The sequence below is a fragment of the Echiichthys vipera genome (assembly GCF_963691815.1).
Source record: "Echiichthys vipera genome assembly, chromosome: 7".
NCBI classification, from domain to species: domain Eukaryota; kingdom Metazoa; phylum Chordata; class Actinopteri; order Perciformes; family Trachinidae; genus Echiichthys; species Echiichthys vipera.
In genome coordinates, this window is record NC_139832.1 from 2,302,869 (window position 1) to 2,318,222 (window position 15,354).

General features: G+C 49.9%; 1 protein-coding gene across 5 annotated transcripts in view; it reads right to left on the bottom strand.

The window, feature by feature from the left end:
• Positions 1-877: 877 nt before the first annotated feature.
• cadps2 (Ca++-dependent secretion activator 2) overlaps positions 878-15,354 on the bottom strand; it is a 136,801-nt gene continuing 122,324 nt past the window's right edge. For all 5 annotated transcript variants that reach the window (XM_083917255.1, XM_083917254.1, XM_083917252.1 and 2 more), the window contains 3 exons: positions 10,375-10,482; positions 1,766-1,870; positions 878-1,108 (listed from right to left, as the gene is read on the bottom strand). In XM_083917255.1, the coding sequence (XP_083773381.1) occupies positions 938-1,108; positions 1,766-1,870; positions 10,375-10,482 (384 nt within the window). In that variant the 3' untranslated portion in view covers positions 878-937. The remainder of the gene's footprint in view (positions 1,109-1,765; positions 1,871-10,374; positions 10,483-15,354) is intronic.

The following is a 15,354-nucleotide window of genomic DNA, read 5'->3' on the forward strand; positions in this document are numbered from 1 at the left end:
ATGGTCATCCACAACCCAACGGGTGGTCTAATGGTGGCTACATCCATCTCTTTTATACCGTCTATGAAAACGACACGTCCAAGTCTCTCTGAGCTACGTCCTCCGAGGTTAAGAGTAAACTTAACTTCTTGGTTACGGTGAGAGAAATTGTGCTCGTGGTTAAAAGGAATCAATACTGGACCGTCGGTTAGATGTTCCAACCATCCACCCCGATCCACTCACGTCACGCTAATCCTGCTGTGGCTCGCCAGGAGAATGTAAACGTTGGTGGTTGCGTGTGTACTGAGGGTGGAGGGTTGCTATCAGGATGGTTACTCAACCAAACAGAATCAGAAGAGTGTAAAGTAACATTCAGAGATACGACCGTGGATCAAAACAGTCGTTACAATCCCGAGGATCCTGTCAAACAAAAATCTCCTTTCGTAGATTTCGTTGCTGCGTTCTGTCGGTTTGAAAACAACGTAAAAAGGCGGCGAGGTCCCTCAAACTCCGCGAGCCTTTTTGTTTTTAACAAATAGCTACAACTGTGGATGAAGCTGAGCAACACTGTACAAAGTGACATCGATCAGTGTATGGCTGCACGTGGGGGGAGGGCGGGAGGAGGAGGGCGGGGCTTCCTGTCCTGCAGGTGAGAGAGGGAGGGCGAGGTTGGTCTCAGCACCGTCCAGAGGGTCCCGTCAGATGCCGCGCCTCACCTTGACTTCCTGTTACGTTCTCACCTCGTGTAAAGCAGTGTCAGGGCGACGTCACGGGTGGTTGGGCGGAAAAAGGGAGGGCGGGCGGCGTCGCTACCCGAGCGTTCGTCCTCACCTCGTCAGGACCTTCAGTCACGGCGCGCTGCTCTCCGTCTACGACGCAACTGTGAAGAAAGGTCCTGATTCGTTGGAGGGGACGACGATCAGGTAGCAACGCGGCGCGCGAAAGGTTCGACGCGTGTTCAATCGTCGTCCTCGTCGCTGTCTCTCATGCTGATGCCCTGCAGGCCGTCGCCCGACTTGACGGCCGTGGTGGCTTCCTCTACCGTCAGCCGGTTGTAGACGGTCTCGTAGCTCTTGTTGTTCAGCGTGACGTCCAGGACGCCCTGCAGCCTGAAGTCACGGTAGGTCTTCTGTCAGGGCGGGGAGGGTGGAGAGGATGGAGGGGTGGAGATAAGGTAAAAAAGGAGAGGGGAGGGGAAACACAGAGAGCATCTTAGGAATGCAGCGAGCGGGAGGAGGCAGCTGCCGGGAAAGGACAAAAGCGTGAATATTGAGGCTCAAGGACGAGCCGAGTCTTTTATGCGTCGGACGGAGAAGGCGCGGCGAGGCGGCGGAGCGGGTTTTTTTTTTTTTTTAAGAAGCCATTATAATTCCTCGTCTCTTCGCTTTCAAGTTAAACTCGCGCGTCTCCGTACATTAGCAAACTATGAAAAGACAAAAGCGGCGAGCGGCACAGTTGAGCAGTTTCCTCTTTTGTGTGTCGCCGCCTCTTCACACCGCCGCTGCTTTCAAGGACGTGTGAGTCGTCTTTATGTGTCTTTGCTCCCCCTTCAATGTCACTTTTGACTATTCTGACATGAATAAGCCACGTATACTTATACATATACACACAATATACATATATAAAGAGTCAGTTCAGCCGGGCGGAGGATTTCACGGCAGCTCTTTTTAAACAGTGAAGAAAAGGAGACTTTGACTGTGGGAGGTAAAAGTAACCTGTCAGCGTCGAACAATGATGCCGACAGCAGCTCTGGTCTCTTGTAATTGCGTATTTCACGTTTCCTTACCTTCACAATCTTGATGAGTGTTTTCAGTTGGTACGTGTGGAGCTGCAGGTCCAGTCTGTCCGTCAGCCAAACGCACACCGCCTTCATGGCGCCGCCGTACCATTGCTGTAAGAAACAGAAGAACACACACTTTTGTGGTCACGGTTTTCCTGTGCGACGACACTTTCAGTTCGACTTCCTGTTCCTGAGCGGCTCCTCATCCGTCCCCAGGCCTCAGTCGTTCCCCCTGCCCCAACTGGAGAGACTCCACTTAAAGCTGCATTCTCTCTAATGTCCAGTAGGAGGAGACTCCACTTAAAGCTGCATTCTCTCTAATGTCCAGCAGGGGGAGACTCCACTTAAAGCTGCATTCTCTCTAATGTCCAGCAGGAGGAGACTCCACTTAAAGCTGCATTCTCTCTAATGTCCAGCAGGAGGAGACTCCACTTAAAGCTGCATTCTCTCTAATGTCCAGCAGGAGGAGACTCCACTTAAAGCTGCATTCTCTCTAATGTCCAGCAGGGGGAGACTCCACTTAAAGCTGCATTCTCTCTAATGTCCAGCAGGAGGAGACTCCACTTAAAGCTGCATTCTCTCTAATGTCCAGCAGGAGGAGACTCCACTTAAAGCTGCATTCTCTCTAATGTCCAGCAGGGGGAGACTCCACTTAAAGCTGCATTCTCTCTAATGTCCAGCAGGAGGAGACTCCACTTAAAGCTGCATTCTCTCTAATGTCCAGCAGGAGGAGACTCCACTTAAAGCTGCATTCTCTCTAATGTCCAGCAGGAGGAGACTCCACTTAAAGCTGCATTCTCTCTAATGTCCAGCAGGGGGAGACTCCACTTAAAGCTGCATTCTCTCTAATGTCCAGCAGGAGGAGACTCCATTAAAGCTGCATTCTCTCTAATGTCCAGCAGGAGGAGACTCCACTTAAAGCTGCATTCTCTCTAATGTCCAGCAGGGGGAGACTCCACTTAAAGCGCTAACGTCAGCGGTAGTGTAAACACCCCAGCCGTTGCACTTGAGCAGCTCGCTTTCTCAGCACTAATGTGGGGGGAGGAGGGAGCGTCAGAGATCAAGCGGGGCGAAGAGGGCGTGACTTTGGAGGGAGGCGTAGTTGTTCATGTTTAAAATTTTTACTAAGTGCTGTGAAACATGAAGAAAGGGGAGAACTGCTTTAAGACGGTGGTGTAGTCGCCTCACAGCCTTCTGTTTGGAGTTTGCATGTTGTCCCCGTGTCTGCGTGGGTTTGCTCCGGGTTCTCCGGTTTCCTCCCACAGTCCAAAGACGTGCAGGTGTTCGGTTCATTGATGACTCTAAATCACCCGTAGGTGTGAATGGTTGTCTGTCTCTGTGCGTCTCTATGTGTCCTGTGATAGACTGGCGTCCTGTCCAGGGTGGACCCCGCCTCACGCCCGGTGTCAGCTGGGATCGGCTCCAGCCCCCCCGCGACCACGACAGGGACAAGCGGCTGAAGATGAATGAATGAATGAATGATGAGAACAGCATTAACTCATCTATTGGGCGTTAGAGGAGCTGCAGCCGAACACACACCGCTTTGGCTGCTGGTTGTTCTAAATTTTCTCCCACCCTTTAAAGTGCATCATTAAAAAGGGATAAAACACGACCTTCTGAATCGGCCACGACGGATTTTCCCGGCGTGAAGGATGCGACCGCCGGACCCCCAGAACACACTCTCCACAGAGAGCGGCCTCGTTCATCCCCCTGAAAGCATCCTCGAGTCAGAGCAACCAGGAGCACACACGCCCGCGGAGCGATCTTTAAACTCAGCACTGTGTTTTTCCTTTTCACCTTAAAAAGCACATAAATAAAAGCATCATTATGTTAATGGATGCTTCTCCGAACAAGGACGGGTTTAGGGTTTTTTACGATTCACGTTTGCCCTCAGAGGGAGTTCAGGAGATCGCCGTCTGCTCCGCCGGCGGCTTCTGAAAGGGCCTCGCTTCAATCAGACGCCGACGGCACCACAACGCGAGGTCAGAGGATGTGCGGCGTCGAAAAAAACCTCAAAGAGGATGAAACATTTACTTATTCAAAAGGTACCAATTTACTGCGAAACAGCCTGAAAGCCGCGCGTCAAGGGAAGAGTTCACAGCTCTGCTTCGACCTTCGAGAGAAGAAGAAGAAAAACCGCGAGCGCCGTCTTTGAAATGTTCCCACCTTCCTCCGCCGCACAAGAACGCTCGGGAAATTGCTGTGACAGAGTAATGACCTGTGATATTCAGATCGGCAGACTTAATTTCACACTGACAAAAACTGTAATTACCGTCTAATTTAAAAGAGAGACACAGTCAAAGGGTTATTTCATGCACTTGACAAAAGCCCGCGATCACTCAGGGGTCACGCAAATATTTGATTCAATCTATTGTGGGAGCGACCCCTGACCCCGCTTCACACCGCCTCCTTAATTATGTCAGAGTAATGAAGCGGTTCTTCTTCGTTCGGTGTCAACTAAATACAAGACATGTGTGATGACTTTTCAAATGAGGATTTAAGTCGAAACACAATAAAAAAAACCTCTGGAAATAAAGAAGTCGTAGCTGGTGATCTGAAAAGCCACCGAACGAGTTCACAGATTCTTTCTCTAGAGCTGTTTTTGCTTTGTAACAGAAGGAAAATAGAATATCAAAAGAGTTACACATTTAAATAAACGTTAAGGTGCGAGCCGTGGCGTGCGTGAGGTCACACGGTGGTGATTGAGTTTGCGGCGTCGGCAGAATTAGAGCTGGGTGTCTGTGGCAGCGTTCCCGTTCTCCTGTGCGTCAGGAGTCGGCTACCTTTTTGATATGAAACGCCACTTTTACAGTTTCTCATGTATCAGTGTGCCATATCGACGCCTACTGAGCGTTACCTTCCCCCACCTCCACATCCTGTAGAGAAGACGACGCAAATGAGCCAATCAGAGGCAGGGTAGGGCGGGTCTTTGCCGTAGACTGTATAAAAACGGACGTAGCGTCTCTGTCGATGTCAGTTCTCTCAACTTGATCCAATCGTCCTCGCCTACGGGAGTCGCCATTGTGTCAGACTTTTACTCCGCCTCATTTCCTCTGACCAAAAAAGGGCATGTATGTGACGTTGAGGGGAGGGGCGTACGTCCATCTGGCTGACGTTTACCTCCGAGGAGAAGTGAAGGCCAGAGGCTAGCTGTCACTCAAGAGGCCACGCCCCTAATTATTCATACACTTTAACCTCCAATAAAATAAAAACTAGCCCCTCCCCCTCAGTGTTGTCATGGAGATCTGAGCTAAACACACAGACTAGAATGTTCTTTTGTCCTTAAACAGGTTTAATGATGCTGTGTAAACGGCCTGTTTAACATGGGGCTCAATGAGAAACTGCTCTGTTAGGAAACCTGCCCCTAGTGGACACTCAGAACTGACGCTGACGGAGCTTCCTGATTGGATCAACCAGGAAGTCGCTGTGGGCGGGGCTTGGTTTTGGTAGGTAGCGATGTCCAAACAAAGCTTCATGAATACAAATGAAGTATTTTCTTTGTTTTCGGAGCCCAGTAGACGGCGCTCGCTGTTCAACAAAGGGTTGAAAGCTCAAAGACTCACCAGTCCTTGAGCCTTTTTGCTTTAAACCAAGAGCTCCATCAAACTACCGTAAATAACAGGCAGTCCACAAACGAGTCATTTGTGGATGAGACAGCTCTGCGACATTTCCAAAAACATTTCTTGCACACTTGTTGCTATAGCGTGCCCCAGGTTGCCGACCCCTGCTGCACGTCGATGAAGTCCAGATCAGGTAAAGTAAATGCTGAATTTAATCACGAAGGAAGAGGGAACATCATCTCTCATCTCATCTCATCTTCAGCCTCTTATCCGGGGTCAGGTCTCGGGGGCAGCAGCTTTAGCAGGGGACCCCAAACTTCCCTTTCCCGGGCCACATTAACCAGCTCTAACTGGGGGATCCTGAGGCGTTCCCAGGCCAGTGTGGAGATCTAATCTCTCCACCTGGTCCTGGGTCTTCCCCGAGGCCTCCTCCCAGCTGGACGTGCCTGGAACACCTCCCTAGGGAGGCGCCCAGGGTTCATCCTTACCAGATGATCCTGAACCACCTCAACTGGCTCCTTTCAACACAAAGGAGCAGCGGCTCTACTCCGAGTTCCTCACGGATGCTGAACTTCTCCCCCTCTCTCTAAGGGAGACTCCAGACCCCCTCCTGAGGAAACACATTTCACACGCTTGGACCTGGACCTGGTTCTTTGGGTCCTGACCCAGCTTTCATGACCACAGGTGAGGGTAGGAACCAGGACTGAGGGGTAGATCCAGAGCTTTGTCTTCCTCAGCTCTCTTTTGGTCACAACGGTGCGGTAGACTGACTGCAGCTCCGCCCCCGCTGCTCCGATTCTCACATCACACTTTCCTTAAGAAAGAGTCTGAGGAACAAAGGGATGACCCCGTTTCAACACTCATCCAAGAATCCACACTTTCCCGTAAAATAGTATGATGAAGTGTATGATTACATGTAGTTTTCTACCTTTTTAATGTGAAAGAAGCCCTTTATATGTGGCCTGTGTGCATCAACTGTGTGACATGAATCACTCTATTTAATGTGTGAGTGTGTGGAGAACAGATTCAGCCGTTCCAGTTTCGATATCGTCCTCCTCTCCTCCTCCGTCTCCTCCTCCGTCTCCTCGTTAAATCTTTTTTTATGCTGGAATTCCACTCGTATGCTAATCAGCTCTCTGACTATCGCCTCGCACCCCGAGTTAACGGAGTCCTGAGGATGTTGAAGTTATTGGATAGATGTGCTGCTCCTGGGATGATTCTTCTCATTTCCTTCCCCTTCCTCCTCCTCCTCCTCCTCCTCCTCCTCCTCTCCTCAATGAGACGTTTATGTGAGTGTCTGGGCGAGCGGCTAATCAGCCGCCTGACGTTCGCCTCGCGAGCCGCGTTAGCGCTTGTGGAAATTGAGTACGAAGACGCTCCTTAATTGAGCTGATTAGAGGACGAGAGTGAAAACAGATGGAGGGAATATGCGTGTGGGAGGGCGGAGGGGCTGCACGGCATTGTGGGTCCGCATTAGTCCTGTCAGAAACAATTTGGACGTGATGAACGGAGGGTGGATCCCTGACGGCGCCGCGCTGATGGTGTCATTTAAACATCTGACACATTTCCCCGGTTTGGGGACGAAAAAGGTAATTTTTGTTAAAATCAAAGAGTCTTAATTTCTTACATAAACACCAGGAGGTGAGATTCTCTCCTTCACTGTGATCTTCTCCATTCTGCCTTGTTTCAAGAGTTTAAATAAGACGGCAACAGAACACGTGACGCAGAAATGTCACTTTCTCTAAAGGAAAACCAGGAGGAGGAGGAAGTGATGCATGCTTTGGATTCTTGCGGGACAATCCGCCGCGTCTTTCATCTTGCGTGAAGTCACCGACGGCGGTTTTCTAAAATAAATCCCGCAACAAGAGAAAGTTGCATAACTGTGTAACACTTTATGTTGTTTTTACACCCGCTCTCTCCTGAGGCAGGGTCTGTGTGTGTTTAGGGCGAGACGCTCAGCCCCAAACCGCTCGGTCAGGTGTGTGTGTGTGTGTGTGTGAGAGAGTAATTGAGAAGGTGCTAAACTGTGAAGCACTTTGGATAAAAAGCCTCCCTATAGATTCGGCCCATTCACCAAATTACAGCTTGTTAAGAGATCCACATTTCTGCAGGTTCGTCCTCGTCAGCGGCTTCATAAAGGTGATCTGGCTGCTAATGTGGAGAGGATGGGTGTGTGTGTGTGTGTGTGTGTGTGTGTGTGTGTGTGTGTGTGTGTGTGGGCATGTGTTACACTCTTCACAAAGACGTTCCCTGGTGAGCACTTGTACACAAATAGGCAGGCAGGCCCTTGTGAGCATGCACACAGAAAAATAACGCCTCTTTCTTCTTCTTCTCCGTTCTTGTTGACGAACCTTCCGCGTAAAGAAAAGACGCCTTAAATGAGCGCGGATGCACTTAAACGAGGTTACTGCATAGTACCCATAATGCACCTGTGCTGATTCCCCCTGTATGGACACAAGGTTTACTTTCTTTGTTACGCACAAATTGCACGTGTGTGTGTGTGTGTGTGTGTGTGTGATGCATGTTGAAGGGCTGAGTGGAGACACTTGGAGGCCCCGCCGTCACCTCCTCCTCGGCGCATGACTGGGCGCTTCTGAGCTCCATTAGACTCATTCACACACACGCACACACACACACCACACACACACACACACACACGCACACACACACACACACACACACACACAGGAGGCGGTGGGTGGCAGAAATCCATCGCTCGGCTTCGTGCTGCTAATGTGCACAAAGGTTTGAGCTGCCATGTTCGCTGCATTGTCTCACGGCGGCGGCGAGCTGAGGCGTGTTTGGCAACTCTCTCGCTAGAATATTCTTATACATCTGAATCGTGGAGGGGGGTCGGTGGGAGAGGCAAACGGACAGCGTGGGACCGCGGGGCGGACGCGTGGATGGATAGGTGGAGGTGTGTTTGCGGCTCCCGCGGAGCGCGCCGGCAGCTCTCGGTGTTTCCTAAGTGATAAACAGGTCAACAGAAGCAGTCGGTGTTTTCAGCCTCAGCAGCCTCCTGCCGCTGCTCTGAAAGTGGAGAATCAAAGCTCACGCCGACCGTGCAGACGCCGGCCTGTGAGCTCCGCCCGTGCAGGTTTATCATCAGCCGAGCGCGCCCGCGCAAACGTTTACTGTGCATCCTGTGGAAAGATCCGATACAATAAAAGCTTAATGTCACATTTTCATGCGTTTACGTCCAAGCTGTTGTTTTTAGTGCACTTCCAATTTGAGCCCAAAAAACAAAACCACTGAAAAGTTTTGATGTAAACACGAGACATAAGCATCTTTCGTGTCCCTTTCACACGTGCACTGCAACTCTGAAGTTACCTAGACATCACCAAGAGGAGCTGTGCGTGTGAACGCAAATGTCTGGATCAGTCGGACCCAACATTAAAACAGACTTTAGCTCCCCGCTACAAAGTGTGCTGTCAGAATGTGCATGTACATTTGAGCAGTTTGTCACGGAAAAACCACTGCCATCAGCACACTGAACAGTCACAAATCACCACTCAGTCGCCGTTGTGAATTGCTGCATCTCTTGGCGTTAATGTACTGTCATTGTTTGGGACTCTCTGTTTTGTCTTCTTCAGCCTCTTATCCGGGGTTGGGTCTCAGGGGCAGCAGCTTTAGCAGGGGACCCCAAACTTCCCTTTCCCGGGCCACATTAACCAGCTCTAACTGGGGGATCCTGAGGCGTTCCCAGGCCAGTGTGGAGATCTAATCTCTCCACCTGGTCCTGGGTCTTCCCCGAGGCCTCCTCCCAGCTGGACGTGCCTGGAACACCTCCCTAGGGAGGCGCCTGTCTGTTTTGTATGTATTTATTTATTTAGTGTAAATTGAACCTGCCCTGTCAAAGATGGATTTCTGTCACTTGTGACGGACAATAACGTTTTTCTTATCTCTTATCTATCTTAACATTTTGAATGCAGGACTTAATAACAGAATATTGCCACGGTGTGGTTGACCTAAGTATAAACTGTGTACTTCTTCCACTGCTGGCTTTAAGCAAAAGCTCACCAGGCCGCAGCACATTGGGATTCGATCACAGCTGGGGGCCGTTAGCTGCGATATAAAGCTATCGGACGAACTGAGAAGATGAGAAGGAAAAAGACCCTGGAGATCAAAACCAGCCTGAAACACAAAACACAAGAAATCCCAGAACAAAGACGTGTTTAAAAATGCAGCTGTGGCCGTATCCGACAGCAGCATCAGGCGGACATGTTTGTGTTTCTGCAGAGTTTATCTGAGCGAGCAGAAACGTTCCTTCCCGGCGCGGTTTTGTGCGACGAGGCCGTGAACGCAGCTCACAGGTCAACCCGCCCGCAGAATCAACTCTGTGGCTCATGATTAGACTTTTTATGTCCTGACGCTCGGAGTCTCTAAAGGAGAGCGAGCGGCCGGCTGACGGGAGGCAGAGTCGCAGCCGTGACTGCTGCCGCTCTCATTAACCTCGCTCCCGTCACGAAAAGCACCGCTGTGAATGTTTCATTTAGAGCGGGTCACGGCTGATGTGTCGCTACAAACGCTCAGAAAGCATCTTTTAATCTCGCCGTCACATCATGTTTCAAGTCAAGAAGGAATTAAATGGTTTCTTTTGCTCGTTCCTTGTTTTGTATTTTCCGTCTAAAGGCACATCTCAGTTATTAACTTGGTGAGAACAATAGTAGGGGTTGCCAGATACTGTGACAAATATCCCCCACTTGCTCACTCATCTCCTTCTCTGTAAAATCGGGAGATTAGCGGGAGAAATGACTGACCGCGGGAGATAAGGTAATGATGCTGGAAGAATCGTGAGTCGCTAACGTGAATGGGGAGAGTCGGCAAGTATGCAGAGGCACGAGGGAATATCTGGACATTTGAGGTGCTTTTGACCTCCAAATAAAGTTCTTTGTGTCTGATGTCTCTCTGATCGTCTGACTTCCTTTTGCACATCTCAGTTATTAACTCGGTGAGCACAAAAGTACTAATTCCGATAGAAACGACGGCTAAAACTACAAAAATGAGACGATTACAAAAGCTCTAAAATGGAAACAAACAAGGATCCGCACTCACTTCAAACACCTTCTCGATGTACAGCTCGTCGTTGACGCGGTCTCGGAGGATGTCCTGGTTCTGCCGTACGAAGGTGATGTAGGTGTCGGCCAGATCCATCCCGGGCTTCTGCAGGAGAGAGGACACAGACACACACACACACACACACACACACACACACACACACACACACACGCGGCCTGAGAGAGGGCTTCAAGAGGGCGGAGGCCGAATGTAAACGACGATGTCAGACATTCACAATAAAGCAGTCCGTGGAGCCTGGTGTTGAGAATGTGGTGAACATCTCACTTCACACACACTGATCAGAAGCTAATGACACACACCGATCAGCTGCAGTGGTTGCACATGATGACCTGAGCACGCACACACACACACACAGAAAAGTAAAGCTTGAAATCTAGCAGCAGTGTTTTATTTCGGTGACACGGACCCGTCTGGCCTTAGAGAACTGTCCCGTTCCAACACCGATGTAACCGTGCTGTCCCTTTATCCGCTGACCCTTTATCGAAGGTCTCTGCACGACAAAAACTCCCTCAACCGAACCAGAAAACGCACAAGTAGACGTACAGGTGAGTCTCCACTGTAGCACAAAGCAAAACTTGCACGTACCGTTCATCAGGCCGGCAAAATAACTGGCTCTCCCCAAACCCCCCTACCACAACTGTACACCCGGTCAGTACCATCACACAGGACCCCACCGACCCCCTCCACCAAGCCTTTGACTTACTGCCATCAGGTCCACGCTACAAGGTCCTGTTGGATCCCCACTGCCATCACCACACTGAACATTCACAAATGGGCGACGCATCTCACTCCACAGTCAGCCCTCTGCACTGCTGGCATTAATGTACTGTCATTGTTTGGGACTGTCTGTTTTGTCTTCTCATCTTCAGCCTCTTATCCGGGGTCGGGTCTCGGGGGCAGCAGCTCCAGCAGGGGACCCCAAACTTCCCTTTCCCGGGCCACATTAACCAGCTCTAACTGGGGGATCCTGAGGCGTTCCCAGGCCAGTGTGGAGATCTAATCTCTCCACCTGGTCCTGGGTCTTCCCCGAGGCCTCCTCCCAGCTGGACGTGCCTGGAACACCTCCCTAGGGAGGCGACTGTCTGTTTTGTATGTATTTGTTTATTTTGCTCAACCGAACCAGAAAAGGCAGAAGTAGACTTACAGGTGAGGCTCCACTGAACCTGTCAGCGCTTTACTCCACAAACTCCATTTCTCTGGACCTTTCCCGACCTTTACACAGCGGGTTCCAGCTCCAGCGATCTGGCCGTCGTTACGTGGCTCCAGAACCGTCGAACCAAGAGCTACAGACGTGGTAAATGGACTTGTACTTATAAAGCGCCTCTCTAGTCTTCTGACTACTCAAGGCGCTTTCACAGTGTTTGTCACATTTACCCGTCCACACAGACATTCACTCTGATGGCAGTGGACATCTACAGACCATCTAATGTAACCATTCACACCACATTCACACAACCATGCACAGCACAAGGAGCAATTTGGGTCATTCAGTGTCTTGCCCAAGGGCACTCTGACATGTGGACCGGGGGAGTTGGGGATCGAACCACAGATCTCTCGAATGGACGACCCACGCTGCTACTGAGCCACAGTCGCCCCGACATGGACGTGGTTCTGTACCCGCAGTGATCGTGATCGTTTTGGATATTTTATGAATCCATCAGGTCTGTTTTAAACAAATGTCGCACTGTGGTTTGTTGTGCTTTGTTGTCGTTTGTGTCCTTGGATTGCTGAACCCTGTCTGCACAACACATTTACCCTCGGGAGCTAATAAAGAAACCTAATTACAAATGACGATAACAGCCACTTTGTTCCCACGGTTTACTCCAAATTATCTTGAGTTCATTAGTCGTTCCCTTAAATCGTCTCTCAGGTCTTTGCTGATGGTGGTGGTGCCTGCTGCCCTGGTCCTGTGTACAGGTCTCTGCTGATGGTGGTGGTGCCTGCTGCCGTGGTCCTGTGTTAGGGTCTCTGCTGATGGTGGTGGTGCCTGCTGCCGTGGTCCTGCATGACGCTTCCTGCTGCTATTATCACTGTTACTCATATAAACTATCATTAGTCTGATAAACTATAACATTTGTAGCCATAAAAACACCATCAGTGGTGTGTCTCTCTGTATCGTAGCTGCTGTTGCCGCTGCTCATCATTGATCAGGTTTGCCACCATAATTAATATGATTTTCATATTCTGTCACCTTAGCTGTGCTTGTTTCTACTGTTCTGCTGTATTAAATGGTAAATGGACTTATATAGCGCCTTTCTAGTCTTCTGACTACTCAAGGCCCTCTCACACTACTTGCAACATTCACCCGTTCACACAGACATTCACACTGATGCCAGTGGACATCTACAGACCATCTAATCTAATCATTCACACCACATTCACACACCCATGCGCAGCACGGGGAGCAATTCGGGGTTCAGTGTCTTGCTCAAGGACACTTCGACATGCGGACCGGGGGAGGTGGGGATCGAAACTCCGATCTCTCGAATGGAGGACGACCCACTCTAGTACTGAGCCACAGTTGCCCCACACTCATAATATATAAGTCATATTTACACTGCTATAGATATTATTATAGTAACTGTTACTTTTGTGGTTGCTTTTATCTCTGGGACTTTCTGTCTTTGTCTCTCTCTGTCCATCTGTCCGTCTTCTCTCTCTCTCTCTCTCCTTCTCTTCCTCTCTCCGGTGCAGACAGATGTCCGTCCTCCACAGAGCTGGGTCTGTCTGACGTTCCTGTCTGTTATAGTGAAGGTTTTCGACGCCACTGTGTGCACAAGACTGCTGCTGCTGTCTCTGTAAATGATAAAGGAGTCATAGAGTGTGGTCTCTACCGACTCTGTATGTATGTAAGTATCCTGAGATAACTTTTGTTATAAATTGGAATTGTATATAAAATAAAATTCCTTCAGGTGTGGTGGTTAGCACTGTCACATCACAGCGAGAGGGTTCCTGGTTCGAATCCCGGCTGGGGCCCTTCTGTGTGGAGTTTGCATGTCCTCCCCGTGTCTGCGTGGGTTTTCTCCGGGTTCTCCGGTTTCCTCCCACAGTCCAAAGACGTGCAGGTGTTCGGTTCATTGATGACTCTAAATCACCCGTAGGTGTGAATGGTTGTCTGTCTATGTTCGTCTCTATGTGTCCTGTGATAGACTGGCGTCCTGTCCAGGGTGGACCCCGCCTCACGCCCGATGTCAGCTGGGATCGGCTCCAGCCCCCCTGCGACCCCGACCCCGGGATAAGCGGCTGAAGATGAATGAATGAATGATAAAATTCCTTCATCAATCCTCTTAAACGAGCAGCACAGTCACCTGTTGTGTGTTATGTTGCTGGACTGAGATTTGTGGATACACTCCTGGTTGTAGAGACGCTTTTGTTCGACACAACGTTCAAAACCAGTTTGATTCGTTCCTTTAAAAACCGCAGCTACTGGTGGACAAACATCAGAAGCGTCCAATTCAACTGGACCAGTTTAAAAAGCACAGAATCAATAATGTGAGGCAGTGATTTACTATTAAAAGCATTTCCCCACCACACTTCTTGTCTTCTGTGTTTTAGTTTAAGGTAAAACTGATCGACACTCAAACAACTCAGGGAGCAAATGTTCAGCATCACCCGCTGCTAAAACCCTGTCCATGTTGTGGAGTAACACGCGCTCCTGGAGCTGCTGCACCGGAGGAAACCTTAAGTGCTGTGGCAGCGGCGGTGTGTCGGGCTGGGAGAGGCCAGAGGCAGGGCAAGTGGGTAAAGCCCTGTTCATTCACACTCCCTGTTGTCATGGGAGATTACAACTGTAATGCTTATCGTAATTGCTTTGACATCTTTCACACCCGTTTTCTCTGAGCCAGGCGAGCGTCGGAGGGCCCCGGGGGGGTTTGTTGTTCTGCTCCGGCGCCGCTAAGCGTGGCACGTCAGATCCCCCATGGAAACGCGAGGAAATGGAGCCTCAAGGAACACGGGGAAGCTTTTGACTTCACTTAAGAGGCAAGAGGCAGGTTAGACACAGGCTGTGAGTTTGGGAGAGCAACCTTTTGCTTCTCAGAGACGACAGGAAGGAGACAGGAACTGTCACATGCTAATGTTGGAACTGGATCTCCACTAGTGATAGACCGGTGCATCAGTGATCTGTGTTTTTTAGGTGTATCAGTATTGGCAGATGCGGGCTGCTGGGCTCACTGCTTATTTCCAGCCAATATTTACAGACAGGCATCCTGACCAAAGTGATCTCAGGACACTTTACAGAGTAGGTAAAGACCACACTCTATGACTTATTTATGATTTACAGAGACCCAACAATTCCCCCGTAGAGTACGGTGGCGTTGAAAACCTTCACTATAACAGACAGGAACGTCAGACAGACCCAGCTCTGTGGAGGACGCACATCTGTGTCCATGTTGTTCTTCGATGCAACAACTTGCACCAAAGGCCCAAAACAACTTTCCATTAATCAGAGTTATTAATATTATTGTGGTGTTGTTAAAGTGTCAGACTCTCTCAGAAGGCTGTCGCTGCCTTCTTTGGTAGATGCCGGACAGTAACATGGTTTAAATGATAATCTAAATTTGAAACACTAAGCAATACTAAGCGTTGTGGATTTCACTGCAGTTTAGCATTGAACCGGGAAACTCTCCGATGGTTGAAAGTCAAATGTTTCCTGCTAAAAACGGTCCCAGCAGCTGTTTGAGAAGCCTCGAACAGCAAGTGACAGACGGAGATCAGTCAGAGGCGCTCAGCTGTAATTCAGACGGACCGCTCGCCAAGAAAACCTGCAGATACCAGGGGTTAAAGTGGGGTCACATGGCTGCCAGGGGATCTGGAGAGTGAGTGTGTGTGTGTGTGTGAGTGTGTGTTATGTCCAATGAGAGAGAGGAGGGGTCACGCCCGGTGACTGACAGCCCTGTCAGACTCCCCATAATCCTCTGGAGTGAGAGTCTGGCAGATCGAGGATGATGGTGGAGT